Source organism: Polyodon spathula, chromosome 1 (assembly GCF_017654505.1).
Source record: "Polyodon spathula isolate WHYD16114869_AA chromosome 1, ASM1765450v1, whole genome shotgun sequence".
Lineage (NCBI taxonomy): Eukaryota > Metazoa > Chordata > Actinopteri > Acipenseriformes > Polyodontidae > Polyodon > Polyodon spathula.
This window is the reverse complement of record NC_054534.1, coordinates 7,315,676-7,331,777: the sequence shown is the minus strand read 5'-3', so window position 1 is coordinate 7,331,777 and position 16,102 is coordinate 7,315,676. Positions and strand designations below refer to the sequence as shown.

At 39.3% G+C, this 16,102-nt stretch overlaps 1 protein-coding gene across 5 annotated transcripts; it reads left to right on the top strand.

The window, feature by feature from the left end:
* The first annotated feature begins 686 nt into the window (after positions 1 to 686).
* On the top strand, positions 687 to 15,160 carry LOC121313256 (baculoviral IAP repeat-containing protein 1-like). Of its 5 annotated transcripts, none has more exons than XM_041245601.1 (15): positions 691 to 1,239; positions 2,450 to 2,996; positions 4,038 to 4,137; positions 5,188 to 5,269; positions 5,742 to 5,796; positions 6,633 to 6,758; positions 6,966 to 7,065; positions 7,241 to 7,316; positions 7,568 to 7,634; positions 8,314 to 10,419; positions 10,957 to 11,127; positions 11,525 to 11,686; positions 12,321 to 12,407; positions 12,501 to 12,665; positions 13,543 to 15,160. In XM_041245601.1, exons 2-15 carry the CDS (start codon positions 2,453 to 2,455, stop codon positions 13,914 to 13,916), a joined length of 4,215 nt encoding a protein of 1,404 aa, XP_041101535.1. In that variant the 5' UTR covers positions 691 to 1,239; positions 2,450 to 2,452; the 3' UTR covers positions 13,917 to 15,160. The 5 variants fall into 5 exon arrangements, with proteins under 5 accessions (XP_041101562.1, XP_041101572.1, XP_041101535.1 ...); XM_041245612.1 differs by lacking the exon at positions 691 to 1,239 and adding an exon at positions 1,264 to 1,910; XM_041245628.1 differs by lacking the exons at positions 12,321 to 12,407; positions 12,501 to 12,665; positions 13,543 to 15,160 and having other exon boundaries at positions 687 to 1,239; positions 11,557 to 11,673.
* Positions 15,161 to 16,102: the final 942 nt, after the last annotated feature.

Below are 16,102 nucleotides of genomic sequence, written 5' to 3'. Positions count from 1 at the left end.
AAGACCAGACCATGTGAGATATTGGCTTCATATTCAGTGGATATTGTTTTTAATGAATCTCTAGGTCAAGTTGTACTGTGGGTCCAATACAGGACAAAGTAATCCTTTCTGAGGCAGGGGTTTTACAAAGCTGCTTCTGCCTCTGCGCCGTTCACACCACCTGTCGTTGATAAAGATGTTTGTCTTTTTTGCCACATTTCTTAACTTCTTGCACTGTTTTCATATATACTGTTCACTTTACCATTATTTTTGCTTCACACTTACAAACTATTCTGTCCTACCCTTTACACTGAGCCACTGGGAAAGGTTTGTCATCATCTCCAGTTATAGAATAGATAAAAAAAAAAAAAAAATCCTTAATCTATTACCAACCAGTGAGTGCATTAATGCCTTTATGAACTGTCTACGTTTGTAGCACTTTATTTGGTTGAAAGCCCTGTCCATATTTCCAACAACACTGGCTGAATGCAGATCAGTCAGGGACAGCTCAGTCTCATACAATCACACAACACTGGCTGAATGCAGATCAGTCAGGGACAGCTCAGTCTCATACAATCACACAACACTGGCTGAATGCAGCTCAGTCATACAATCACACAACACTGGCTGAATGCAGATCAGTCAGGGACAGCTCAGTTTCATACAATCACACAACACTGGCTGAATGCAGATCAGTCAGGGACAGCTCAGTCTCATACAATCACACAACACTGGCTGAATGCAGATCAGTCAGGGACAGCTCAGTCTCATACAATCACACAACACTGGCTGAATGCAGATCAGTCAGGGACAGCTCAGTCTCATACAATCACAAGCAGAGTACATGGTGTACAACTAACACTTATCACAAAATAACACCACACCTGTATTTTGAATCTGAAACATTTTTAAAAGGGCTGTGGATGCAGAACTGAAACGGAAAGAGTAAATATCTTAAAGCTGACGGACGCAAAATAATAGTCCCGTGATAGTTTCAGGAAGTGTTTGCATAAAAATGAATCTCCGTGGTTGTAAAACATTACACTCAGGACAGGAACCCAAAGGCAAAGTCTTTTATTGAAGTGGAACTATCAAAGGGTGTCCAGGATAAAAAGAGAGCTTTAAACTCATCAGAGAAAAAAAAAATCTTTATATTTAAAGATTGAGGCTTTTCTGAGAAGGCAATCGAAATAATCTGCAGCATACTGGACTGGAGAGCAGAAAGGTGTTCTACCAAACAGGTGATCAGCGAAGAAGCCTGTGAGTATACAAACTAAAACCAACGGGCAGCAAATATGTAGTCTAGCAAAACATTACAAATAAAATAACAGTAATACATTATTTATAGGAGAAGACCTTTCTTATATGGAAGGTGTTCTTACAGTACAAACACGACAGTCATTCGAAGCGTGGTTTATATTTTTAACACAATAAGTATAATCTTTGTTTTCCCTCTCGTTGAATGCGGAAACAATTAGCATTTTCCAATGCAGGAAGTTGAAGTGCTGTAACATTTCGCAATGAACAACTGGCACACGTCCAAAAAAGGAAAAGAAAAAATAGAAATGTTGTGTGTATAAAAAGTACAACTGTTATAAGCTTTATTTTGATTTTACATTCCCATCAACATCCAACCGTATTTACAGTGCAGCGTGGTGTTCGCGCTGTGCGTCAGTGTGAGAAGTCCCGGGTTCACGCCCGCTTTCTGCCTGTGTGTGTGGATTGCCTCACCCTGTGTGATGCGCCTGCCTGCGTTAAATTAGATTCTTATGTAAAACTTACACAACTTATTTTTTGTTTTACAACTAACATATGGGAATCTCTGGTACTAAACATTCAATTAACGACCGGTCCGACCATATAAGCGCTACATCTTGTTTTGTTGCGGTGGTTGTAAAGTAGAATGAGGAACTGTACATTAAAACATTACGGTATGTTATTTGCCTAACAACGACCGGCAGGCGTCTGTACTGTAAAAAAAAAAAAAAAAGTATGGCAATGATCTAGGAATTGTTTTCGTTTTATTGTAACGTTCTCATCAACAAAAAACTGTACATACTATCCACATTTAGTTACAAATACCGTATTTCCGACTCCTGTCTTAAGTACAGCTACAATGCCAGTCTTGGTAACACAATAAGAACAAGCTTTTAAAGCTTTACTATTTTGACAGAAATGTATGTACCTATTTGGAGTCGCGGATTTGTCATGTGTATGAAACTTGGTATTAACATAATTTCCATCTGTTGTTAACACTTATATTTTTGCATATCTCTGGGCACTTGCTGATCAGATTGCAGTTAAACATTTCCTTGGTAACTCTTATTTCCTACTGCTCTGTACCTGCTGTTTATAAGTCATACACTTTTTTTGTCACCCTACTGATGGTTCTCATTTTGAATTTGCAGCCCTGGCTGGGGGTGTATGCTACTGACACTTTTAAATTTGTATTTATTTTTATTTGACATAGGTCATGGCGGAGCAGAACTGGGAGTTGGATCCAGCTGTCCTGCAGGCTAAACTAACCATGATGAATGTAGACATGATGAAATTTGTGGCCGAATTGGAGGCAGGGTATAAAATAATACGGGAGCAGAGACCCCAGGGGTACAGTCACGAGATGAGAAGCGAGCTGAAAAGACTGAAAACCTTTGAATGTTTAGAGTCATATTCGTCCTGGTCTCCTGAGGAGATGGCTGAGAATGGGTTCTACAGCACAGGCATAAAATCCAGCATGCAGTGCTTCTGCTGTGGCTTAGTGTTTTGCACAATGAGTATCAATAAAACTCCAAATACAAGCCACCAAAAGGCAAGGCCTGACTGCGACTTCATTAATGGTATAGATGTGGGCAACATACCAAAATATGAGGTCAAAGTTCAGAGAGGAGAGGTTGTTGCCGTGGAGAGAGTGGACGCTTACAAGAGTGAGGAGTTCAGGCTGGAGTCCTTCAAAGACTGGCCTTTCTATTCCAAAGCAGACCCGGCCTCACTGGCAGCCGCTGGCTTTTTCTTTACTGGTAAGTTGATTAAGCTGCTTTGTATTTTGTGGAAATGATGGGTCGTTTTGGTCAATGGCAGTATCAGTCATTGCACTGGCCATGTACTGTATATCAAAAGCTTCTGGGGGTAAAGAGGGGGTCAGATATTTCTTTAGACATTGCCCCAGAAGAGACGATTACTATTTCGCTTTGGGGCCGATTTAATCAACCTATAACTAGGGCTTCTGTTTTTCTGTTTTTATTAATAATTGTATTTTTCAGTGCTTATTTTATGTAATTCGTTTTTTTTTTTTCGGGGCTTTTGTTTTTTTATATACTGAATGAAATTTGTGTTTTTGGTTACTTTCCAAAATGCTTGAGCGTTTTTTTTTTTTTTTTTGTCAAAATGTGTACTGTAACTCGACAGTACTTGCACACTTAAGTTGTACCTTCTTTCCTTTGCTGTCTTCCACAACGAAATCCCTATGGTCACAGGCACATTCTTCTGGGATTTTTGTGTGGAGGCATTCTTTTACGTTTCGCCACAATTCTGTTTAAATCCTCTGTATCTTAACTGTAATACAGCTTTAAATCCCGCTAACAAGCCTCCATTCCTGATTGGAATCTCATTTTAAATCTCGCAAGTGGAGTCTCCAATAGAAATGTGGGAATGTGCTGTCACTCAGTAGTTGCGGCGGGTTTAAAGTATTCAAAACGAATCAATGATAGCTTCAAGTCAGGAAGGCAGGACATTGCCCAGCTGCACAGGGAAATGTAATTAAAACTGAAAATCAGAAGCCCTACCTGCTATAACCCAGCAGGATATGCCTTTACAGGATATTATTTGAGCATTTTACAGCACTAATAGAGCATTTTAATCCTCCTGGTTTAAGAAATACTAAAGAAACTAAAGTTTTTGACTAGAAGACTTTTTCAGCCTATTAACCTGGATTGCATCAGCCACCTTTTGAGTACAGCTGCAATGTTTGTACTATGTAATTCTGTACTGCCAGTGAGTACTGTGTTAACTGTAAAACCCATAATACTGGCTATGTGTGTGTGGTACCTTTCACTGCGCAGGTGTAAAGGACAAAGTGCAGTGCTGTTGCTGTGGTGGGGCTCTGGCTCACTGGGAGGTAGATGAGGATCCCTGGAAAGAACACTGCAAATGGTTTCCAGAGTAAGTGAGCAAAGGCACATGCACATAATACACAGGGTGTGGGTTTCCGTTTCATTTAATACATGTTTAAACTGTGTGATTAAACACACTGGGAATGCTGGTAACCACTCTGATAACCCATAGCAAGAAGCACTCCTGCACAGCACTAGTGTTTATAGGACATTGACTATGAATACATATGTAGTAATAACACCTTTCACGTCATGGTTACTACTGCTCACTTTCCAAATGAAAGCTCTTCTTGTTTCCCCCGGTAATGATAGTGTTGGAAAACATGGATTGAGAATTGATTAGGGGTTTGCTACGCATGTGGACTGGCAGAGCTATACTGGTGTTCTTTTCTGAAAAGAGACTAATATTGCACATAGCAGACTGTTTGGTTCAAATTGCATGTACTGCTTACAATTGATAGAGACGATGCGTCTACAAACTGCCCAACAATGACTGCAAGCTAATGAGATAACAATGCTGTGGACTAGAAGGGAACAGGCTCTAGACTTCAGAGAGATCAAAAGAGATAATCCCACTGGCATCAAAGGGGGTCGCAAGGAGATAACAAAAGGCAGACGTATGGACCTTTTGTCTCCAGGAGTGTGAAGAATGCACTGAGTTCAGAGGTTGTCACACTAGACTACACACACAAACACACACACATTAACACTCGCACAATAAATTAAATTACCTTGACCATTGGTTAATGTCAGAGAAAGGGGAGGTGGACCATCTATACAGAAGGGTATTTAATGTCACGCAAACATTGTAATTTTGAGTATTCTGCTTGTCCTGTACCTGGGACCAGACTCCCTGCATATTTCAATAAACCTGGCAACTGATTGAAGAAAAGGACTTTTGATGTGGGATACTTTCTTTGTTTTTATTATCTGTGTATGATTTATACCGTCACGATCTCAATTCACTCCAGTCACTGCTACAAACAGCAACATGGTTGTGTCGTGTAAACGCAGAAAAGGGAACTTCAGTCTGACTCGCTTCTAAAAATGGAGCTTCAAAAATCTGTTTCTTATTTTGTTCATTTTTCATCCAAATTAGATGTGAATATGTGAAGAGCAAGAAATCAAGTGAAGAAATTGCAAAGTACACAAAGAGTTATGAAGGGTTTCACGCAGTCACGGTAATGCAGTTCTGCAACGTTCCTCATTATAATATCTGCAACACTTCCTGTTTCTGCCAATCAATAGGATCGTGGGTTATGTGTGTCATTTCCCATGCCTGAATTTCTGCATTGCTCTGAGATCTTGTGACTGATGAACTGACTTGAAAGAGATTGTACTGAAAAGTGCTGAAATCCGGCACTTCAGTGAAGCAGCACAGGCACTTGGGTGTGTGCGAGGCTACGAACACATTCAGTTGTTATTTGCAAACATTGTTTAGCCAATCCAACAGACTACATACCTGCTTAGCTGCTGTGCTTCTCTGTGGCTTCCTATACAAATATTACATAATGCAAAGCAAAAAGGTGATGTTGGCTGTAAAAAGAAGTGACAGCAAAGCCTACTTAAGCAAGGTGAATTTAAAAATGTGCATTACTGTATTGCAAATATAAAAAAAATGTATGTAAAATTTCTATTTGCTTGCATTTCTAGGCAAAACATTACTGCTCAGAAGTTTGGATAGATCTGGAGAAACCAGCTGAAACAGGTTGGTTATTATAAGAGACGAAAGCAAAACAAGGTTGCAATCCCAAAATAATAATTACAAAAAGTACAGACAGACACGTCTCCGGAGAGTGCGTGCTGTTAGTGCAGGTGCGGTGCTGGAACAGTGGTGCTGGTTAAGTGCAGTTGTGGATGAAGTCCGAGTGAATCGCTGCCTCCAGGCTGCAGCTCCCAGATCCGTGCTTAATCACGCTGGCGAAGACAAAACACACACGGTTGCAAAATAAGACAAAACACTTAACTCTCTTTCCAAACAGTCCTCGTTTCCTCCCATCAACCACAAAAAAGGAACCGATTAAGGCGTCACGTTCCCCTAAAGTACCCCCAGCCCCGCCCCCTCCGATAGCTAGTTCAATCACGTTTCCTCTAATTCATAAATGAAACTTGGCTCATCGTACTAGGGCAATGACTCCTGGTACCGTGACGCCATCCCTGTCCTGAATGGCCGGCTTCCGACTGCCCCCGGAATGACCTGCCCAACCATTCAGTACGGGGCACGTAATTCCTGCTGTGCAGTGCTCTCACAGGTCGAGAAGGAGATTGTTTATTCGGATTAATTCGCTCTCTGTCACAAGTCATAACCATATTTGACCTCTCTTTGGCATTATCAGCATTAGCGGTTGTAGATCAGTTGCACTCCAGTGGTAGAGTTGCACTGTAGTAAATGACATACCACTCAGGACATGATTAGATCCTGTTACTTTTCTAGATATAAAGGTGCATGAATAGACAGTCAGGCTCCTTCTTATTACCTGTATTCTCATTAAATATATGGCACACAACAAGTAGAGCATTACATTCGAGTTTTACATCTCTCAGGCAACTCGGAGGTCATCACAACCATCTTTAAGTATGAGGAAGTTCGTCTGGACTCCTTTAAAACATGGCCAGAAGATGCTAAAGCAGACCCCAGCATGCTTGCAAAGGCAGGGTTTTTCTATACAGGTACAGTAAATATCTTTAATTTCCTTTTCCCTATTTATACTTTAATGACATGTAATTTTTACGAGGAAATGAGTTAATAAAATGAAGATACCCGTGACTGGATACTTGTGTCGTATTTATCACAAAACAGTCTTAATACTAACCTCCCCTAGGTGTCTTGTCAATATGCAATATAATATTCCTAAAAAGACTAACCTTACATCCTAGGTACTGGGGATGCTGTCCAGTGCTTTCAGTGTGGTGCAGGATTAGTACAGTGGAAGCTGGAGGACGATCCTTGGACAGAGCATGCTAAAAATAATCCAAGGTAACATTAAAAAAAAAGAAATTCTCATATAAAAAGATACATAATACACTGAGGACCATTGGGGACTAAGCCTTCTTCATCACCCAGCACTCCTCCCTATAAGAATGCAATTTCTTCAGATGAATAAATGAAAATTTCAAAATGTTGTTTTTAAAACAGTCTGCCTGTTTTCCAGCTGCCAGTTTGTTTGTTGCATGAGAGGAGTCAAAGACGAGAACGAGAGTACAAGTAAATTAACAACTTCGAATGAGGTAATATTCTCATCTTAAAGGGAAAACTAACAGTACAGTCAATCAAATACATTTGATAGACTCTTAAAAATAACAAGAACCAAAATAGATAGTTGCCTCACCCTTTTCACTGATGTCTGGCTGCAGGTTGCTCTTGATACTTTTGGTTGTTCAGTTACAGTATGTTTCACATTGTAATGCAACTGGCTGTGTTGAATGAATATTCTGAAAAGTTCTTCTATAAACCTTTTGCTCAAAAACTTAAAAAACAGGCAGAAGCAGCTCATCTGGAGAACACCGTCTCGAGTGCTTTGAAAGAAACAAACTCATCCATCACTGGTAACTATAGTAAATTATGCATTCATGCACATGAACACATACACAGGCCTTGCTAATAATTAGTTGAACAGGGTGTATTGTTTTAAGAGATGTGTGAATTTTGCTAAAACTACAATAACATTATATTAGCGCAGGTAAAGGGATAAAGCATTTAACAAAAGATATATGGTTTGGGGGCAGGACCGTTCGCTTAGCTTGAAAGAGAGTGGAATAAACGTGCTGGACATCCCTGAAGACCAAACAGCTTTGAAAATCCATTTCATATGTTAGGCACAGGGCATACTCAAACCTGAGAGTACTAATATGGAGCGTAATGAAGCTTTTGAAATTAATTATTTTGCAGTCTTCAAGGGTCTTTACAAAATACTCAACAATACTTTAGTATCCATCTTTTCAACAGTATTAATCATTTTCCTGAAACCCATGCATGTGTTTAGCTGAGCAATGGCATAGATTCAAATTTTACGTGGGGTTTTCCCATAAGAAGAAAATGCTGCTGTTTATCTTCAAAACAACAATGTCTATAAATGTGCAAATAATAAACTATATTGTGTCCTTCAAATAAGTACTGACTATTATTATTTATTATACTTATTATTATGCTTAGAGATACCTTGTCTGGGATTTTAAAACATTAAGACAGGTTTTACTTATTATTATTATTTTCTTTAATTTACAGACCAAAGTGCTGAAGAAAACATTTGGTTTTTAAAAGCAAAGGGCTTGTTTGTTCAGTTGAGGAAAGAGTATAACAGCTTAAACTTCAGGAAAATCTTCTCGTTATCTGACTCTGTGCATACTACCCCAGACCTCAAAAGTCTGTTTGCTTGGCTTCCCCTGATTTCTAAGAGCCTGAAAAATGAGCCAGTCCATCAAGTTTCCCTTCCCGCCCTACTGAGAGATCTGAGCCGCATCACAGTCATTGAAGGGGAAGTGGGCAGTGGAAAATCAGCCTTGCTCAGGAGAATTGCAATTCTGTGGGCATCTGGGAGCTGCCCTGTGTTGCAGAGGTTCAAGCTGGTCTTTTACCTCTCTCTCAACTCATTGAGCAATGATCAGAGCCTGGCTGGAGCAATCTCAGAAGAGCTGTGCAGCACAGGCACACACCTGACTGAGGAGTCTATCAATGATATCATCTACCACCTGAAAGACCAGGTCTTATTCCTGCTGGATGATTATGGCGCTGCAGGTTCAGCTCCGAAATGCATTCAAGATCTGATTGTGAAGAACCACATGTATAAAGTCAGCGTGGTCATTGGAGTCCAAACGAACAGAACAGCAGCAGTGCGTCAGTACGCATCTTCAGTTCTCACAATCGCAGCATTCCCAGTGTACAGCACTGTATTTATCTTGAAGAATCTCTTCTCCCACAACATTACTCTTGTGGAAGGTTTTATGGTTCAGTTGGGCATGTCACAGTCATTGCAAGGCATTTTAAAAACACCACTTTTCACTATTGCTGTTTGTGCTCTGTGGGTCCAGTACCCCCAAAAGAATACCCACAACAGCGACATTTGTGAAGCTTACCTGCACTATATTAAGCTGAAGCATCTCCGTCAATCAGAAAAGATGAGATGCATGATATCATTCTGTGGACACCTTGCCTTAGACGGACTGTTTGACCAGCGCTTTGAGTTCAGTGATAAAGACCTCAAAGATGCAGGGATTGACGCTGAAGAGGCTATCCATCTGGGTTTATTGAGCAAGTTCACAGCCCAAATGCTCAAGCCTGTGTACAAATTCTTTCATGCGTCTTTCCAGGAGTACCTGGCTGGCAAGCGCCTGAGTGAGCTCCTTGAATCTGACTCCCAGGAATATGTGGAGAAAGGCTGCCATTATCTGAAGAAAATTGACACGTTCCTGAAGATCATGATTCATTATAAATTCTTATTGCTCTATGCATGCAGTTCCTCTGCATTAGCCACTCAGAAAATTGTCAACCACTTGTTTCGTGTTGCTGAAAGCAAAGGGTTTTACGACTCCAGTTCGGAGAATGGCAGGCATGTGCCCAATTATCTGGAATTTTCTGTTCTTCAAGATTTCTTAAGCGTTGTCCTACCTATGGGAACTGACTTGGACATTTTAAAGGATCATTTGCTAGAGTTTGCAGTTGGAGTTGCTTATTCTGGTAAATCAGTCTCTGCCTGCGCTCCTCGTATCCTGGAATACGTCACTGGTAAAAGTTTAAACCTTGGAGATTCAAGTGCGTTCAATCAGTTTATTAGAGAATACCCTGAGTCTCTGGAATTATTGAGTGACATAAACATAGTAATATCTGGACGCAAAAAAGACAAAATTCCAGACTTTGTGAAAATGGGTAAGTTGTTAGAACCACATGGCAAGCCAGTTGTTGAAGAAGAGTTTGCCTCAGCTTACCAACTTATAAGTAGTGTTGCTGAGAAAACACATGCTAACAGTGAAAACATTGAGAAATTCAGAGGGATGCAACACAGACAACTTCCAGACTCCATAGGTCAAACTTTCTTAACAGCAGAAGGCAAGCATAAAATGCCATTGCTCACACTTAATGTGCTTCATGTGGATGGAATAGATGAAAGGGACTGCAAGAATCTGATGGTGCTCTTTTCAGTTGCGGAACAAGTGGAGTTAACCTTGAGTAACAGTGAAGGATTTCTTGAAAGTATTCAGCCTGCTCTTGAGATACACAAAGGGATTTTCCGAAAAATCAAAGTTCATTGCACCCATTTAAGTAAACAGGAGGAAGAACTGATTGTATCGATGTCTGCCCTTCAATCGTTGCATTTGACATTCAGCCAAGTGCCAGGTACAGTATGAATTTCTAATGGTTTGTCTAAAGGGTTCTGTCATAATGCAGAGTAGCTGATCTTGGCTGGGGGCCCATTGGTAGCGCAGCATTGGCCTTTGCATTCTGGTGTGGTTAGCATGGAGAATCAGCATCACGACTCAAAATGCCCTGCTGGGCAGGTCCAGGCAGAGAGTCTAGAGCTAAGACTTTTCCTCCAGAGTTCAGTAGTTAGATTAGCTTAACAGCAGGTGTGGAGGTTTCATGTTGATCTCGGTGCCACTGATTGGTAAGTTGGATGCTGGTATGATGTTACATTTTGGAGAAATATCTCCTCTCAAACCAGAAGACTAGTTAAACTAGCCTGTCTTATGTATCTCTAAATATAAAATATGAGTTCCTTTTTCAATATAAGACACCAAGACTAAATGTAGTTATCTTTCTGCCAGTTTTCCTGAATACTAAGGCCAAAGCAGTCATAACCAAGTAGAAGTAAATATATTTGCTACAATACCAACACAGCTTTAAGACGAAACCATGATATTTTTTTTTTTCTAGAGTATTTGATGCAAAATTTGGATACATTTTGTCACCTTAAAGAGCTATCAATTGATAGTCCAAGTGACAGCAAAGTGTTTGACAAGATACCTAATGGCTTCGGAAGTCTTCACCATATGGAAAAACTCATTATTAAGAATGTGACCCTCATGGAAGATTCCAGCAGGCTTGGTAAATATTGAAGTGCTTAGTATTTTATTACTACAAGTGGTCACCCCTGGTCAAAAATAAGTAAAAAATCTATTTATAAACATTTATAGAAAACTAAAGAATTGTATTTACAGTTGTAGAAGCCTGTTGACTATGTTAACTATGTAAATCTTCTACAAGTAACACTTTACTTTCAAGGCCTTTCACTACACTGTCATTGCATGTGTGGTTACAAAGTAGCCACACAGCTACATGTGACAATCCAGTACAAAAAAATGTGGATGCTGAAAATGGCAGGAATACAAATGATGATGAGAGTGCATTGCAGTCTGGTCATTGATAAAGCTATAGAAATGAGGTCATATCTGCTGATAATTGTTATTTGTATAAATGTGGTTGTATTTTATTTTATTTTCAGCCTGGTTTGTTCAGCAATTTTCCAATCTCCAGGTTTTCCACCTCAGTTGCAGTAGCTGCCCAGGGTTGGCTGATATCATTACTGCACTTGCAAACTGCAAGAAGCTTGAACAGATCTCCTTTACACGTTCTACTAACAGTGATCTTGGGGATTTACCTTTTGGTAAGAGGGTTGAGCAACCAGTTTAAATACTGTAGAGGATGCTCTATGAGCGACCATAGAGTACTGGAATTATTCTAGAAATGAGGATATCTGAATGATTGGTGAAATAAGCACTTTCTAAACCTGAATTCAGTTTAATTTAGAGGATTATTTTCCGTAGACCAAGCTCTGCACCTGCTTAGCAACACAGTGTAATCTGAAACAGTATGATTCACTTTCAGTTGGATTTGAAAGAATTCAGATAGATTCCAAACTGAGATCTGGTACAAATGTTCACTCAGGACCACCGAATATGAAAATGTTTTTTTGATACTACAGTAGATCTTTCAATGTAAGTCGTATAAGAGCCACTAACAGGCAACCAAAGGGACTGAGTACAAATATTTTAAAATGAATACTGTATTTAATCTAATGTGTGTTTTTAGTAGTTAGTAAGTAGAAACAACAAAAGGAAATATACAGAACACATGACAGGACATTAAACAGGCGGTACATTAATTATTACAGGAATGTAGATGATGTAAAGATAGAAATCTGATCCTTTAAATTGAAAGTGACTGACGGAGCACAGTCTTAATTGTGAACTGGTCTTTACTGCTAGTCTATGCTGTAATCACCACTTTTTTTTAAACAGTGTCATCTTTACCAAACTTCAAAAACCTTAAGATCTTGAACCTGAATTCACAGTGCTTTGCAAAACACGAAGAGGCTGGCTGTTTTGGTAAGAAATGTTCCCATTTCTGTTTTTAGTTCATTTCAGTTTTACTGAACAGGTGATCTAAAACACAAATACTTGTTTGTCCATCTTTCAAAGCTCGTGCCCTGGGATCTCTGGCTTGTTTAGAGGAGCTGAATCTTCCTTCAGGAAATGGTGTAAAATCAACCATCTCCATTGTAATTGAACAGTTTCAGCATCTCAAACACCTGAGAGTTCTCTCAGCCACTCAAGTGCTTGTGGATAGTAACCTGTATGAGTTAGGTAAGCGGTGTCTATGGGGTACTTTGTACCATCTACATGTCTGGACTACTATATTTCTTACTGATTTTAATATCCTTGTACACTTGCTATCCTCTATTATTTATGCTTAGATCATTAAATAACTAGTGTCCCTTTTCAATAATAGAGGTTGCCTTTTAAAAAAAAAAAACTTTTTTTTTTTTTTTTTACCTTCAGCTGTTACGCTTGTTTCTGAAGCAGAAGCACTGGATATTAGGCCCTGTCCACATTAGTCTTCTCAAGCCATATTAAGGGTTCAAAAACAATTTTAGTTTTTAACATGATTTGTAAGTGTTCAAAAAAACGAATTTGAGACATACTCAGGCAACAGTCTGGAACTTGATTTTAGGTGAAATCGTGTCCCCAGTTAACCTGTTTAACCTGTTATCAGGAGACGGAGCGAGTTTGAGTGGTTATAGTGTCCTCTGAAATGCCACACTGCCTCGGGCTGTATGAGCCCATGTAGATTGAAAGGTCCACACAGTAAACATTAACACAGTTGAGAAGAAACTTTGAGTACATTAACCATTAGTGCCTGCTGGGAGCACTCGACAATCTGAGTGCAAAGCGGTCATCCAAGCAGCTTAGTGATGCTGCTGCATAACCCCACTGTGCTGAACTTAGCTTTGGAATTTAAGCATGGAATTGACAGCCAGCATGGACACAAGGTTTCAGGTAACCCTATTCTGAGCCCTTGCTTCTCGAACACAGCTGTGTTTAAGCCCTGTAGATCATTATCTAAGCAGAAAGCCACAGCCTGACACAGAACACACATATAATATGATATTAAAGAGCTCAGAAATCACATTCAGTCATATATCAGTATAGATTCAGTCTGAAATATATATTTTTTGTTTAGCAAAAGCTGCCAAAGAAGGACATCTTCAAGCAATTCAAAGACTGGATCTCTGTGCCAACCATGACATAACAGACTCCGGCTGGAGAAACTTCTTTCTTACTTTGGACGGCATGCCTGACCTAAAGGAACTGATCCTCAGCAGGTTGTATACTTGCAGCCTGCAGCCTGCCGACTCTACAGTGAGGGCTTTTGTGCAGTGCGTCTCACGGCTCAGCAGTTTAATGCAAATCGTGATGTTTGGCTGGCTGCTGGACACGGAGCATCTCACCATGTTTGATAAGATGAAGGAGCAGCACCCACAGTCAAAGTTTCTCAATATCATGTGGAAGTGGGTACTGCCCTTTGCACCAGTCATACAGGACGGAACACCCTAGATTATAACACCAGCACTCAGTAATAGCTGTTTAAATAGACGCTGTGACTGTTATTTTTTACATACTTATTATATAACTGTGAAATTAAAGTTTGATTTTGACAGCTGCCATCAGCATGTACTTCCTTATGATAGCATTGTTTTTATTTCTAGATCAATACAGACTAGTCTACTGTAGATTAAATAATTTACTATAGATCCAATAATCTATACCTCATCTCCAACACTGTACTAATAAAAGAACGTGCTTGCCCACCCTATACTTACACCTGATAGAATAACTTTTATTGTTCTGTTGATTTGTGGCTGTGGTCAGAGTTATAATAATGTATACTGACATTATACAGCTGTGTTGTTATTCATTGCTTTCCAGATGTCCCATAAACGTTCATATTGTTGTTTAAAGTACCTGTCTGATAATAACAAATGTCACCCTTTTAATTGATCAAAATATTAAACAGTAAGTTACTGTTTGCAGTCCTTTGGCGTGCTCTTATTGTCTTGACTCGGACGCTGCGGTTTGCTTTTGACAAGTCTGTTAAGGGCCGTTCACTTGAGCTCAGGAGCTGCTCTTGAGTTTTTCGTTATGATAAAGATTAGGGTTACAGAAGAGTAAAAGTTTGGATTAGGGTTATTGTCTTAATTGCGATTAATTTAACATTTTTATATCCTATTATTCACTACAGTTGATTTTCTTTATCATTATTTACCATGCATACTAATTATTGAAGTAAAATAAATAAATAATCAACCACTGTGTCTTCGGAAAAATCTGAATTTCTGAAGTTACTAACAGTTGCTACTGACTGTTTTTTGTCCTGTAATTAACTTTTCATATAGAGGTATATTGCATTTGTAAACCTGTGACTTCATAAATAAATACAACTAGACACAATAAACTTATTTTATTTAGCCTTTTTTTCTATATCGCTTTGAAATTTGTATTTTAATAAAGTACCCAAAAAGCCAGACAAAAAGAATGCAATTTCCAAAACATTTTATACAATGTAGTGCAGCATTTCCTATACTCATATTGAAATCTAAAGTTATAGAATCCATTCTTACAAGCTTTTAATAAACAAACCATGTTTAATGAAAACAGGATTCAACCAAGAACGAGAAAGTTCGCCTTTTATGTTATTAAAAAAAGGGGGGGGGGATTTGTAATTTCGTGATTATGTTTTATAAACACAGTGTGGACAGAAATGTGGTATCACCATTCTGAACTATAAAACACTCAAGTGTTATATTAAAGTAATACGAAAAGAAACAGATATTCAAGGGCAGAAGTTTTGACCAGTTGTCATTTTGGAAGGATTTTCCACTAGAAAAGTTTGTAATAGAGAGTTAGAAGTTTCTTTAGGTATTTCTTAATATGCACCATTGCTGTCATAGCTTACAATAATAAATGGAAGGTGTGTAATGATCATCAGTAAAGGATAGCCCTCTGTCTATAGTGACCACTGCGATACATCCCTGTGTATATATTTCCCATGTTAAAATCACAAATATAATAAACGCACCTCCCCTCAACCGAGTGTGTGTTGCACGCATGCATGCTTGACTAATATAAGTGCTTTACTGATGTTCTTATGGATCTGAACCTGATCTGTGTCTGCTTGCTAGTGATCATTGCACCTTTCCTGCCCCCCTACCAGCCCCCCAAAAGAGCCTAGTTTTGTAACCCTTCTCCAGTAAATGATGCAAAATGCTGGTTACGCTGCCAGCGCAGCACAGATAACACCCAGTAATAGTGGTTTCCAGTAAAGGGCATTGCATTTCTGACCTATTTGCACAGGAAAGTATTGGCACTGGCGAAACTATATACACTGCCCTCCTTAGTCACAAATCTTGTTGGATATATATAGTAAGTCAATACTTTGTAGAGCCACCTTTTGCAGCAATTACAGCTGCAAGTCTCTTGGGGTATGTATCTATAAGCTTGGCACATCTAGCCACTGGGATTTTTGCCCATTCTTCAAGGCAAAACTGCTCCAGCTCCTTCAAGTTGGATGGGTTCTGCTGGTGTACAGCAATCTTTAAGTCATACCACAGATTCTCAATTGGATTGAGGTCTGGGCTTTGACTAGGCCATTCCAAGACATTTAAATATTTCCCCTTAAACCACTCGAGTGTTGCTTTAGCAGTATGCTTAGGGTCATTGTCCTGCTGGAAGGTGAACCTCCT

What these genes read in the sequence shown, in the direction of transcription:
- LOC121313256 (XM_041245601.1), top strand. Translation starts at nt 2,453, where the DNA reads ATGGCGGAGCAGAACTGGGAGTTGGATCCAGCTGTCCTGCAGGCTAAA. An exon ending in AACAAACTCATCCATCACTG is followed by an intron (nt 7,635 to 8,313) that starts GTAACTATAGTA and finishes TTTAATTTACAG; the next exon opens with ACCAAAGTGCTGAAGAAAAC. An exon ending in CGAAGAGGCTGGCTGTTTTG is followed by an intron (nt 12,408 to 12,500) that starts GTAAGAAATGTT and finishes CATCTTTCAAAG; the next exon opens with CTCGTGCCCTGGGATCTCTG.